At 39.3% G+C, this 13,519-nt stretch overlaps 1 protein-coding gene across 1 annotated transcript; it reads left to right on the top strand.

The window, feature by feature from the left end:
* Window positions 1-3,525: 3,525 nt before the first annotated feature.
* On the top strand, window positions 3,526-13,078 carry fgf6b (fibroblast growth factor 6b; the record flags this gene model as incomplete). The annotated part of the gene is made up of 3 exons (XM_081364301.1): window positions 3,526-3,874; window positions 4,306-4,409; window positions 6,155-13,078. 3 exons carry the CDS (start codon window positions 3,526-3,528, stop codon window positions 6,329-6,331), a joined length of 630 nt encoding a protein of 209 aa, XP_081220427.1. The 3' UTR covers window positions 6,332-13,078.
* Window positions 13,079-13,519: the final 441 nt, after the last annotated feature.

Below are 13,519 nucleotides of genomic sequence, written 5' to 3'. Positions count from 1 at the left end.
GGAAAAGTTACTTTTAAAAGTAATGCATTACAATTTTGTGTTACTATAGTACAATAATTGCGTTACTTAGTTACTTATTTATGGAAGTAATGTGTTACATTACTTTTGCGTTACTTTTTCACACCTGGGTGGGCTTGCTTGTTTTTTTCTATTTTAATTTTTTTTCAAATGTAAAAGCCAATTCACAAGTGAAATGAATAAGCCTTAGCCTGAAAGAAATTCAAATTCACACATGTACATTAGTTGGGGGGCGCAGTTAAAATAAACCTTTTGGCTGTGCATCCATTCTGGATTGAAGAAAAATAGGATGCAGGAGAAGAAAGTTCATCGCTTACTTCAGCAATAATAAAAATATATATATATATATTAAACACATGTAATGTTTATCTATAGTCATTTTTGCTTATTAATATGGTTGAAGTGGAAGTTTTATTATCACAAAATGTCTTATTATTATGAATTTTGAAATTCTTAATATATTTCTTATATTTAATATTTTTAAATTTTTTATGATTATTTCATGAAGAAAGATAGAAAGAACACTGTTTATTTGAAATGAAAATATTTTGTAACATTGCAAAAATTACATTTTTGATCAGTGAATCCAATTTTTTTTTTGTTGAATAAAATTCCTGATTCCTTTCAAAAAATCTTACTGATCCCAAACTTTTGAATAGTGTGATATATATATATATATATATATATATATATATATATATATACACACACACACACACACACACACACACACACACACACACACACACACACACACACACACACACACACACATACTTATTGTATTTTAACCCCAATACCTTGTAGCATTTGTATTGTAGCTGCCAATTTTTATATATTTGTGAATTAATATTTATAAAAATTGCTCCAATCAACCATTTGTAATAAAATCCATTATTTCATACCAGTCTTGGTTTCTGAGCGCCTTTTTTGTGCTTTTTAAGAAAAATAAAAGGTGAACTGAAGGCAGTCGTGCCACTTTTCAATGTTGAATTATTGATCAGCTGTGTCAGCAAGATCACAGGCCTGACTCATATCCATCTCTGCCATTCTACTGGACACTTTTACAGACTGCCAGCTTTACTTTCAGCAGAGTGCCATCGTGCAGATTGTTCTAGTCCCTGAGCTCACAGCTTGTTTTTAATGAATGGCTGGATGAATACATGTTAAAGTGGAGCATATGCTGCTGGAGAAAATGCCATTTGGGCGGCGTGTTAAATGTTAAACGTCCGCCGATGCTCCTGATGTCATGCTTGAGTAATTCTCTCCTGGATTTCAGTGGCTCTCCTCAGCTGTCATTTCAATACCACCTAAACCCATGTTAATAAAAATCTAATTGAAAGGGTTTGAAACCACAGTAGATCCAGTTACCGCGTTTGTGACAACCCCGCCTTGCACAAAGCCCTGTGGAATTACTATTCTTCAAAACAATTATATTCTATATTCGATAGTATTTGTGTGTATGTGTGCTAATGCTATGTTCTGCCTCTAACCTTAAAAAAAATCATGTTCTGAACATGTGATATACATATTCGCATACACCATTAGAAGCTGTTGGAAGTCATTTATTAATCAAAGCTTCTGCTTTTTCCTCAGAGAAATGATTGAGTGAGTCACAGGCTGTTGAATCCTATCTCAGGTAAACTGAAGAGATGTGCAGCAGATGATTGGGTGCGGCGCAATCTGTCTGAACTTGAGAGGTAATGACAGCTGAATGCAGAAACTCTCACATGTTTCTGCTTTGATCTTAGTTTTGCTCTGTTATCAACATGGACGTGTGGAAATCATGAATTATGCCACGGGGTGGGTTTGCTGTGCAGTGCATCAGCTTTAATGCAATGCAACCAGATTTAAATGGGATGTTAAAAGAACCATATGATTGTGTTCCTGGAAAAATCTACTTTTTTTTTACACCGTGTTACATGCATATAGACGTTAAGGCCCTGCAATGACATCACTGATGCTGATTATTGTAACATCGAATGCTGGTCTGCTCATGCTGGTGCGTGGGTATTTTACTGATTTTAGAATTCTTTGCTAATTAGACTGTCACTGTTTAGAAAGATGCGTGACAGCTGATGACTACTCAGCGACAAATGTTCAAGTCATGACTTTTCATTTTATTGCTACACACTGCAGTTCTTCTTAGAGCAATCAACCTGCTCTGCTGAATGACAGCTGTCAATCTTAAAGGATTCTATTAAGGTCACCATGAAATCAAAACTGACCATTGTTTGTTTTTTTATGGAATATTGCAGTGTTTATTGTAAAAGATTTATCCATGCACATCTTTTTTATTGTTATTCATGTGCCCTCTTAATCTTTAATCAAAATAACGTCCCATCCCTCTTGACAACCTTGACATGAGATCGACCAATAGCAAACCACAACGATATTTTAGACCTATAAATTACCCTAATGGGACAATATAAAACAAAAACTGACTTAATGGTTGTGGTTTGCTATTATTTAGAATGTATTTTAGTTGCATAATTCTATGCTCCTGATATTTGTTGATTTCGGAGTGATTATTAATTTTTGTTCGACATTCCAGAGAAGACAGGCACCTGCTCAAATAATGTGATTGGTGCTTTTCACACTGCCAACAACAGCGCCTCCCCAAACGTCATCCAGCCCGCGTTCGCTGTACTCTCTGCGCACCTGGGGAGCCGCGTAGCGAAGCGCAGCATCTGCTGACGTCCGGACATTGCGCGCGGTCCGAACATTCTTGAAGGTGCGTTTTCTCAGCATCATCACCGTGACATCAAGAGACAGGCAGCCTCCCGGAAAATAAAAACATCACGCTGCACGAGACGGCGGACGTTATATGATCGGCACGCATTGTGGGAGCGCAATATTCAGGAATTGGGTCGTTGTGTAAACTTCCTGCACAAACAGCCTGGGATGTGACAGACAGGGGTGCCATTGCTCTCCGATGACAAGTGGACTGTTTTTACACCATCCTTCTAAATAAGGAAGCAGGGCTGTCAGACATATGACCACCGTCCCGATTTGGGCGCTGCCAGAGTGCCCATCGCATCCCATGATCGCGCACAAGCCGTCCAATAAGGCTCAGCATGCGACCCCCATTTCACACGTGGAGTGACAGCAGCGTCCCATCATCATCAGACCGGCCAGTTCTTCTCGCCGCTTGCAACTTTCTCTCTTTCTCTCTCTCTCTTCTGCCTCCCCTCCCCTAATATGATGTCATGTAAGGATGAGGGTGGATTCTGAGGTGAGATAGGGATTTTGGTGAGTGGCATTCTCCACGACACGAGGCTTCGGAGTTGCAAAACATGATCATCACCACCTTCTCCACCTCAAGTTGTGTCTCTGCGCTCTCTGCCCGTTCTTCTGCTGCTCTCATCTCGGGCCACCGTCGCATGCCCGAAGTCCTGACCTGCCTCGCTAAATTAAGCCTGCACCACCATGCCGAGGGAAGAAAAACTAGAAGAGGGGTATTTTTAGTGCCATTAATTTTGACCACGTGCCCCGAAGGTAAACCCGATGGCCATTGCGCAAAGGTTCCTCATCAGTATGTCCTGCGAGGCCAACGCGCAACACTGGCCAAGGACTGCCGTTCTGCTCTTGGGATTGCTCCTAGTTGGGATTGTGTCCTCCAGTCCGCTTCCGAGTAGGACTAATAGGACAACTTTATTGGAGAAGCGATGGGAGAGCCTGTTCTCCCGCTCCGTGCTGGGGATCTCTGGAGAGAGACCGGAGCCAAACTGGGAGAATGACTATTTGCTGGGCATCAAAAGAGTGCGGAGGCTGTACTGCAATGTAGGCATCGGGTTTCATCTTCAGGTCCTCCCAGACGGCAAGATAAACGGTGTACATAATGAGAACCAGTACAGTGAGTTCATGGAATAATGCAATAATTAATTGCGCAGAGCTCCGTATTCTTTATAGGCGACACTTGCAGTGTGCTTGCACAGTCCGCTGTCTTTGGAGGCGAAGACAAATCTATTAAAACACACCGTATCCATTAGTGCTAAATATCTGCGCGGGCTTAAACATGACATGAATGCTGGGACGGATATAGATGCCAACTTATTTTTACACCGGCTCCTTGAGCGGCCCAGAAGCGCTTAGAACATGCACTCAAAGTGTGAGGGATGTTCATATTTTGGCAATAATGTAGTAATGTAGTAGCCCAGTGGCGCGAGAGGCCATTTGCGCATCCACAATTGGCACCTGCAGAGGTTCCACCCACCGCATGCCTTGTTGTTCTGAGTCACGCGGAGCCGCTATATTGTGTGTAACATGCTTGTTCTGTTTGATCAGGTCTCATAGAGATCTCCACTGTGGCCAGAGGAGTGGTTAGCCTGTACGGAGTGAAAAGCAAGCTGTTTGTCGCAATGAATAGCAGAGGAAGGTTGTACGGAACGGTAGGTGTGCGCAACTGTTTCCCTTCATTCTGCCTGCTGCCAATACAACGAGGCTTTGCATCCCCGAAGACATCGAGTGTGTGTGTGCGCGTGTGTTAAACAGGTGATGCTTCCATTGTGCGTTTTCAAGTAGAATTGATGATCCATGCATTTGGCTCGTGCGAGGGGGGCTCGTACGCCACTAATAATAGTGTTTACGGCGTGCATGGATGTGTGCTGCATTCAATTTTTCATGCATTATAAATATAATGTGCTCTTTGTTGACGTTTGCAACTGCTGCACGGCTTTTGCAAATTATTATTAAACGAATTCCAGGGTGCATTAGATCCAGGCACAGTGCCAAAGCAGCTTGCAAGCACTATCAAAAGGTTTGTAATAATTACTTGCATTAAGTCTATAAACAAACGCCTCATTCCTTTTTATTCGCTGGTAGTTGTAATATTGGTAGATATAGGTTATAGAGTAGTCAGACATGTAATGTGTAAGCCTAATTGCAGTTTTCATCTATAGTTCATGTACTGTCCAAGAACCCTCAATAACTGCGTAAATTAAAATATGTTGTGGAGCTGCTTGCATTTACACATTATTGTTGTTTTGAATTGTTTATAGTAGTACTAGTGATTATTAGTCATGTGCATTTAATTCTTTATATGCAGTATAAAGTGTGTCCCATGCAGGTTTGAAAATAAAATGTTACACTTAGCTGAAGTTTGGTATATGTGTGACAAGCACAGTGCAACACTGGTCCTTTGGGCCCCATAAGCACATGACAGCTCTGTCCAAAAACTGCTGAGTGTATCAAGGGCATCTACTGGAGAAGCAGAGATAAAGTAGACTGTTCCACAGGCCGGCCTAGCAGTCATCAGTAAAATAATTAAAAGACCTGTTTGGGATTAGTGTATGAGGTAAATACTTCAGGTTAATGGTTTTCTTGTAGTCGAGTGGAACCAGACTCACCTTAAAGTTTCTTTGCATGTGTGTGCATTTTCTCATTCTGTTGTCCATTTCCCCGGTGTTAAGCAAAATCAAGCCATGATAATTTAAGAAACGGAGCATTTCAAGAGGTTAGATCTACTTGTGCTTGCAGATCTAATTAAACTCGTTTCAGTTTATTGCTAAGGCAACAAATTAATTACTCATCTTTATGTCTTTCCAAAAGTAAGACTGTTGTTCATCTTCCAAACACAAACGAAGATCTTTTTGATGAAATAGGAGAGCTTTCTGTCCCTCAATTGACAGCTACGCAACTACCACTTTGACGCTTAAAAAAGTTCATAAAGAGATCATAAAGCGAATCCATATGAATCGATCGGTTTTGTCCAAATTTTCTGAAGAGACACGATTGCTTTATATGATGAACATTGAATTTAGGCTTTTATTCACATACCGATCAGTGAATATAAACAGAAGCTCAACCGAACATGCTTGACATGCTGTGAAAACAAACATGCTGCATAACACGAGAATGAACGTAATTGGTTTTCGCACGTCAAGCAAACATGCTTGAGCTTCTGTTTACCACAAATGATGTGTGCGTTGATAAATGTTTATATGTGTATAAAAGCTTCAATTCAATCTGTTCATCATATAAAGCGATCGAGTCTCTTCAGAAAATTTGGACTAAACCGCTCGATGTGTTCACTAAGTTTTTCATTTGTTTTCATTCATTTGTTTGCACTATTGGCAAAAAATGTGCATCTGACCGAATGCTGGCATTCACATCCCTTCTCTTGTCCTCCTTTCAGGCTACCTTTAAAGATGAATGCAAGTTCAAAGAGACCCTGCTGCCAAATAACTACAATGCCTACGAGTCCTCCATTTACAAGGGATTCTATGTCGCTCTCAGCAAACACGGCCGAGTGAAGCGAGGCAACAAGGCCACCACCGCCATGACGGTCACCCACTTCCTCCCTCGAATATGAGCAGACTCTTGCAATAGTTCTTCATTTGCACTGGTCTCCCCGAGAGATCTGAAAACTGACACACGAACATTACAAGGAACTGCAAGAATATCACCAAAATAGTACTTATTCTTTTTTTTATATGTATATTTGGATAGGCCAGCTTTTTATTAGAATCTCTGAATATGCTATCCGTCGCTGCTTCTTTCTTTTATTTATATATATACAAACATATATATTGACTATGGATGTGGAGGCTCCCCAGCCTTCCTTTCCCTAGTCAGGTGCTTGCCAAGAATTGAACAGACTCTGGGCTGGATGATGGAAGTCCTCCTCTGCTTTTTACAGTTCTCGGCTTATTACCTCAAAGAGCTACCTAGATGGTTTGAATGGATGCATGAAGTTACGCAGAGACGAACGCTTGTTTATTTTTAGTTCCGTCTGAGCCGACACAAGCATAACGAGTCCTTTTTTTGTATCTTTGACAGTTATTTTGTCGTTTTTCCTCATGCTGTAGGGTTGTGTGAGCACTTAAAAGAAAGCAGATCTCTCTTGCTGCATGTTGCGCTGAGGTGCCTTGGCATTCCCGCACACCGCCCCTTTAACATGCATGCTCTGAACGCCCCGGGGCGTCAGAAATAGGGCTGATATGTTAGCCAGGGCCCCGCGGGGACTCTCCCACAAAGGCCCCGAAGAGGGGCGAGGGGGAGGGGTGTGCATCTCTGCTTTATTTTACCTTTACCTTTCTCTCTCAGAGAACGTCCAATGAGGTGCGAGAGTGACTCATGAAGAGGCTGCGTTCAGCATCGTCTGCTGTCGACTAAACCTGATCTTTTCTAGCAGAACCCCTGTTGGAGCTTTGAGGCTGTACCTTTTATTTAGTCTAGAATTTCTTATGTTTTTGCAATTGAAACTTTTTTATAAAGAAAACGGGGAAAAAGCAACATGAAAAAATGTGAAATCTGCAGGGGAACTGATGCAAGCGCACACTGAAAATGGCTGGTTCAATTATACTATTGCTTATCACAGGTTTGCCTGAACAAAAGGAGCACTTGGAAATAAGCTTTAAGCATTGCTGTGAATGAGAACATCTTCTAAACCAATGAAAATACTGTAAATACTGACTGTGCACTGAAGAAGCCAGTAGCCCTGAGCTTTTGTCGCTTGTTGCTAAAGGCACACCGCCATCAATGATGGTATCTGATTCAAGGGAATACGTGCAGTATATATTTATTTATTTTTGCTTCTGGTGTGAGTGTATGTGTGTGCGCACCTGTCCATGTGGATGCCTGTTTGTGCGTGTGTGTGTGAATCCTGGTAGAGGAGGGCAGTGGAGCCTGGACTCTTTCCTGTTGCTGCAGAGGCACTGCAGTGGCACCCGTTGCTGCTGCTCTATGCAAATGTAATTACAGGGTAGACGCTGTGGCATCCAAACTGAGGGACGCTCACTGTTTTTTTATGATTTTGGTTCGCCTGCCTTTGTTTGCATCAGTTTCTGTCACCAAATGTTGCCCCATTGTTAAGGCAAGACACTATAGGCAACAAAATTGTTTTTTCACCGATTCTGGGCTGTTTGGCTTTCCATACTGTGTTGTTTTGGACTAAGAATGCATCTAAAATAGACGTTTAAGCGGGGTTTTTTTTTTTTTTTTTTACACTTGATCTGTTTGCGCCTGTTGATTTCAATTACAATACATTTTTTACTATTGCTAGTGGACAGACATATTTAAAGGCTGTGAGGTTTTTCTCCACTTCAGCAGCACTTTAAAGCCCAAAGTATATTGCACGAACGCAGGCGATCGACACGTGCGCTCTAGAAAGTTTCATCTTTGTCCAGTGTCTGTGCTATTTTTTCTCCAGAATTTTTTCTCCAGTCTGGTATTTTGTTGTTGTTGTTGTTTTGTCTCTTTAGTTTAGTTTTCTACTGTGAAACAACGGCCGGGCCAGTGTTGCCACCTTTTGGGACAACTGATCAGTGCAAAACAAATTCAATGCACATGTGCAACTGGTTACAAAAGTCGGGCAGAATGCTTACTATTGTGGTGATGAAATCTGCGCCTCGCGTAAAAAAGCTACATTTTTAGCTTAAAATGTTCCCAGCAACTCGTCGTAATTGCTTTTTTACTTTATGATGAGTAACGCTGGGAACATATTAAGCTAAAATGGCTTGCCATAAACAAAAAGGAAGTATACTTTGGGCTTAACTTTACAGTTTTATTCCTAACTGTATTCTGAAGGCTTTTACAAAGGGTTTTGGTCATATATAATTTGCCTGATTTTATTCATAAAAACCTTTAACTCTAATACGTCAACAAAATGAAACAAGAATTTTGAACCTGGCTTAATCCAGTGTTTCTGAAAGTTGTAGTACTTGTACTTTCAAAAAACTTGTAATACAAAAAATGTTTGCAGTTCTTAATGTCACCAGCTTGGGAAGTATGGTGAAATCTATTAGTTATTTTTTCCCTATTCACCTTGGCTGTCTTGCCTTAAAGGGAAATCAAAAGGAATGACACTATTTTAGAAAGACTTATGGGACACCATGGCCTGGTTGTTTGTTCAATCTGTTTGAAGTATGTCCTCGTGGGTGGGGGTGGAATACCTGAGCAGAGGCCCCGCTGTTGACGTCCCTCTCGCACATAGACAGTCTTGTAAAAGCCACGGTGCCCAGGAGCCTTGAGATTCCTGTAGCACAAGGGTTCTTTCCGGTTTTCCATCCAACTTTAGTCCAAGGTCATAGCTATGCACAAGAGTTGAACCGGTCGAAAATGCCCGACCAAGGTCTCGTTTCCTTTTCTCATTATTCCAATATCACTTAATACAAGTCCCTTATTGTGTGATAGCATTTATTTGGATCCTGATTTCTTTTTTTTTTAAGATTTTTTTTCTTTTTGCTGTTTTTGTCTTTTTATTAGGACATAGACGGGAAGCGAAGTGGGTGAGAAAGAGGGGGAAGGGATCAGGAAAGGTCCGCGAGCCGGGACTCAGACTCGGGTCTCCCGAAGCACAGTATATTTCGGCACGAGGCTATGATGCCGATATATCCTGAGTTCTTTCCTGCTCCTCAAAATCGTCCATATTTACTTTTTCCATGCCCATTCCTGGTCTGTGCACAATTTATTGGTCTACATTATTCCTAATATTCACTCAGAAATTCATCACATTACAGAAGTAAAATAGGTTCATGTTTACTTTAAGCATCTGAAGACATGCTTTGTGATTTTATCTCAATGTCAAACTTTTCAGATCACCACGAATCAGCCAAATCCAACACAATCTCTATTAGTGATCCATTAGTGATATGACCTTATTAGGTTATTCAAGTGCCCCATATGCAATTTTAAAGGTTCCTAATTTAGTTTTTTTGGTGATTCTTGCAATAAGTTTACATGCATCCAAGATAAAAAAAAAAACACTTTAATTTTCTCATTATATACATTACAGCATCGCCTCATTTCCCACAGTCTCAAAATGGTTAATTCGAAGATTCATTCTCTCTAAACCCCTCCTTTCCGAGAGCCTGCTCTGCTCTGATTGCTCTGATCTGCTCTGAGGCTTGCCCAGTCTGTTATGATTGGTCTACTCTGCTCTGATTGGTCAGACGGCCCAGTCTGTTGTGATTATTAGTCTACTCTACTCTGATTGGTCAGACGGCCCAGTCTGTTGTTATTAGTCTATTCTGCTCTGATTGGTCAGACAGCCCAGTCTGTTGTGATTGGTCCACTGCTTACAGCATGTGTCGGAAACTAAAAGCCCATTACTATATCTGAATTTCATCTCCGGAGGCTTCCTCAGCAATTGATGCACAGTGAAACATACAGTAACGATGGCGTCGGTTTTACTGTATAAATTCGAGCCTGAGTCCTCATCCTTTGGAAGTTTATGCAAAGTGGATTTGCTTTCACAGCGCAAAAACCATAATCTTCTCGACATGTCGACAAAACAAACCAAACTCCAGTCTCAGCTACATATAGCAGTGTTTTAGGGCAGGTCAGTGTAGATGTCGTTCACAGGCTGCCAATGATGACCATAGACTGGCATTATGCAAATTTGTTACAACAGTGAATTACTGACGACTTGTTTCATGCAGTTCAGAATCGATTCTTTCTTTTGGGAGACAATAACTTTATTTATCATGCACTGTAATCTTTAAAACTTTGCAGACCCTTTACATTGACAAACAGCTATATTATACACTGCATAAAAGGTAATATTAAAAACAAAAGCATAATGGGGCACTTTAAAAATGTAACTGGCTCCTTCCTCTAGCACAGTGAATATATGAGGACAGACCTCTGCAGGACTGACGCAATACTTTAGGGAGACAAAAATGCCTAATAATTTCTTGCCTATGCCTCGATGCTTGTTCTGTGGTCTCATCTGTTAAAATATGTTAAAGGCATTCAGTCATTACTTGTACATTTTCTGCTGTGCCATTGAGGACTGTATTTAGCTGATGTGCCTCGGAATTCAAATCACTGTGAGTCCCAGTGAAACTTGTACACGTACAAAAACAATAAAACACATTTATAAGACATAAATGTCACTATTCAATAGCTTTTCATACACATTTAATGATGTCAGTGGATAAGCTAACATTTTGGCTTCATTAGAACCTTATTTTAAGATTAATTGATTCAATAAAGATCAAGGATTAATCGGTTTAGCAAACTATACTGCATGGTCAACCTATAAATCTATTTTAATACAGTATGTCTTCTGAATGTGTTGTAATATCTTGAGCACTAATGAAGCGTTAAGAATAGGGGAGTGAAATCAGGGAGTGTTTCTTTAATTTGTGTTCTGATTGTGACAACACCACACTCTTAGAAGAAAAGGTTCTATATAGAACCTTAAAGGATTCTGTAAGCGCTTATAGAACCTTTTAGGGGTTCCATCATGGATTATTTTATAAATGTTTTAATTCATTTTCAATAATTTTTTTTTTTTAAATGAAACACTTTATCACTAGAAAAATATTAAAGTAACACATTAATTATGAAATTATTATGCAATCATTTAAGACATTTCTCGTTATATAGAACTTTTTTGGCTTTAAAATTGAGTCAAGAACCCTAGGGTTTTATATAGAACCCCACTGAACCTTTTTTTCTAAGACTGAAGAATGAGCGATGTGCGTGAACATTTGGGAATCGGAGCCTTCTCATCTGCTGATGTATGTCGCTTGGATTTATAGCAACAGCTGTAAAAATGTTTATTGGGCATAGAATATAGACACCAGTTTCCTGGTAGACTCTGGACTCTTAACGCTCATGAGAAAAACGTATGTGCATGAATGACTGCAAGCTGTCACCGTCTGAATCCTCCTCACATATGGAGGGAGGCTTTTGGGAAGCACTGGGCATTAGAATGGGATGCCAGTTCTTGGCTTTGCAGTGTTTTTGTTTTGAAATGGCTTTTGTGTGGCTGATCCTGTTACAGTGAGAGGATAGACCCCGATGTCTGAGGGGGGTCATTAATCATTTAGAGTGATTTCTGGATTTTTTTTCTTCTTTTTTTGTCACTAGCACATTTCATAGGCTACTTCAATACATAAGCTACTTCAATTTGTTAAGGGTAAACAGACAAATTAGACAAAGGAAAATAAGAAAGGATGTGAGTCAAAATCTGCCATGGGATAATTAAATGTAACAATTCAGGTAAAAATGTATATTTTATTGGAAAATTAAACAAAATTGTATCAAACTTTGATAATTCAACTGAGAAGATAGTGATCAAACTACATTTTATAAAAATCACCTGTCAAGTTTATAATATACAGTTCATCTTGCCAAATCTATGAAAAAAAGGTCAAGAAGTCAAGAGTAAAAAACTATTGAAAATATTAAAATCAGTAATGTCAGAATCAGAAAGCTAGTTTGTGCATTTAAAAAAAAAATGTCCGTCAAAATATAACGTACAACTTCCTGTTTCCGTCAAGAACTAACCTTGAACAATGTTCACTAACCAGGGCGAAGTTTTTCAATTGGATTGGCGTTTATTCTCTTTAGCATGCAGTGTGAAGTATTTCACTCCGTTCCCTGATCATTCCGATTCTATTTCAGCGAGGGAAGAACAAATTTATACTCACATGCGTAATCTATTATGTACGTTATTGTCTCTGACAGACAGCATGTTGAAGCCGCTTATGCCGCCATTTTCTCCTTTTCGGACAGCGATGACGTAGTCAAAACAACCGGTAGTGTGGGTTTTGCAGGAAATGTGTGACTCTGGACCTCTACTTCTAGTAAATACAGTGTATTGTGCACATTATTTTTTGACAGACATCGATGTTGTGATATTCTAATGATGTAGATTTGAAAACAGACGAATTGTAAGCTCATAATTATTTATTCAGTGAAGTGATTGATGCCCATGAGTGTGTTATGTCCAATTTTAGTTAGAATATTCCAACCGACAGCCTGCCTAAGTTTTTGACGGACGCGATAATGTGCATGAGGGGTGTTTGGGTAATAATAAAACGTGCTGGAGACGTTCAAAATGCTTTTTGTGTTCATAATACTTATTTTACTGAATGACGTTTATTTTGTAACTCAGAGACTGACATGTTTGGCTTGTCCAAAATGTTACTTTCAGCTGTTGCAAATCCATTGACTTTTGAAAACATTTTTTACCAGGAAAGGAGTGGTTTTGATGCACAAATTTATTTTTATTGTCTCCTATAACAAAAATATTTAATTTAAACCCATGAAAATGCAGATCCTGTTGTAAATATTAGTGAAAAATTACTTGTTCCATTATTACCCCTTAGCAGGTTTTGACTTATAGATATTCTTTAGGAATATATATATATATATATATATATATATATATATATATATATATATATATATATACACACACACACACATTAGTACAATCCAGGATTTTGTGTGGCTGTTTTGTGTTTCTGTCCGCTCCTCTTTGTAAAACACATCTCTCACCCTTGCCTTAGTTAAGATTTCTTGCAATGATTTTTGACAGAAAACTGAGGACATAATCATGTGTTTCTAAAAGCAAGCGCTGATGCTATGTATAAATACAGATTTATTGAAAAATATTTTTTTTCCTTTACTTTTCTACGTATGTGCTGTGCACAGCAGTTTAATCATGTTCCAGATGTTAATAAAACTATTTTCTTTCTTTTTTTCATTTTTTTTTTCATATGTGTATGTATTTGTTTCACATTTTAATTATGCTCAAAGTAGC

Source organism: Scardinius erythrophthalmus, assembly GCF_964197995.2.
Source record: "Scardinius erythrophthalmus genome assembly, chromosome: 4".
In the NCBI taxonomy this organism is placed as follows: Eukaryota; Metazoa; Chordata; class Actinopteri; order Cypriniformes; family Leuciscidae; genus Scardinius; species Scardinius erythrophthalmus.
The sequence above is the reverse complement of the archived record's forward strand: the minus strand, read 5'-3'. Positions and strand labels throughout refer to the sequence as shown.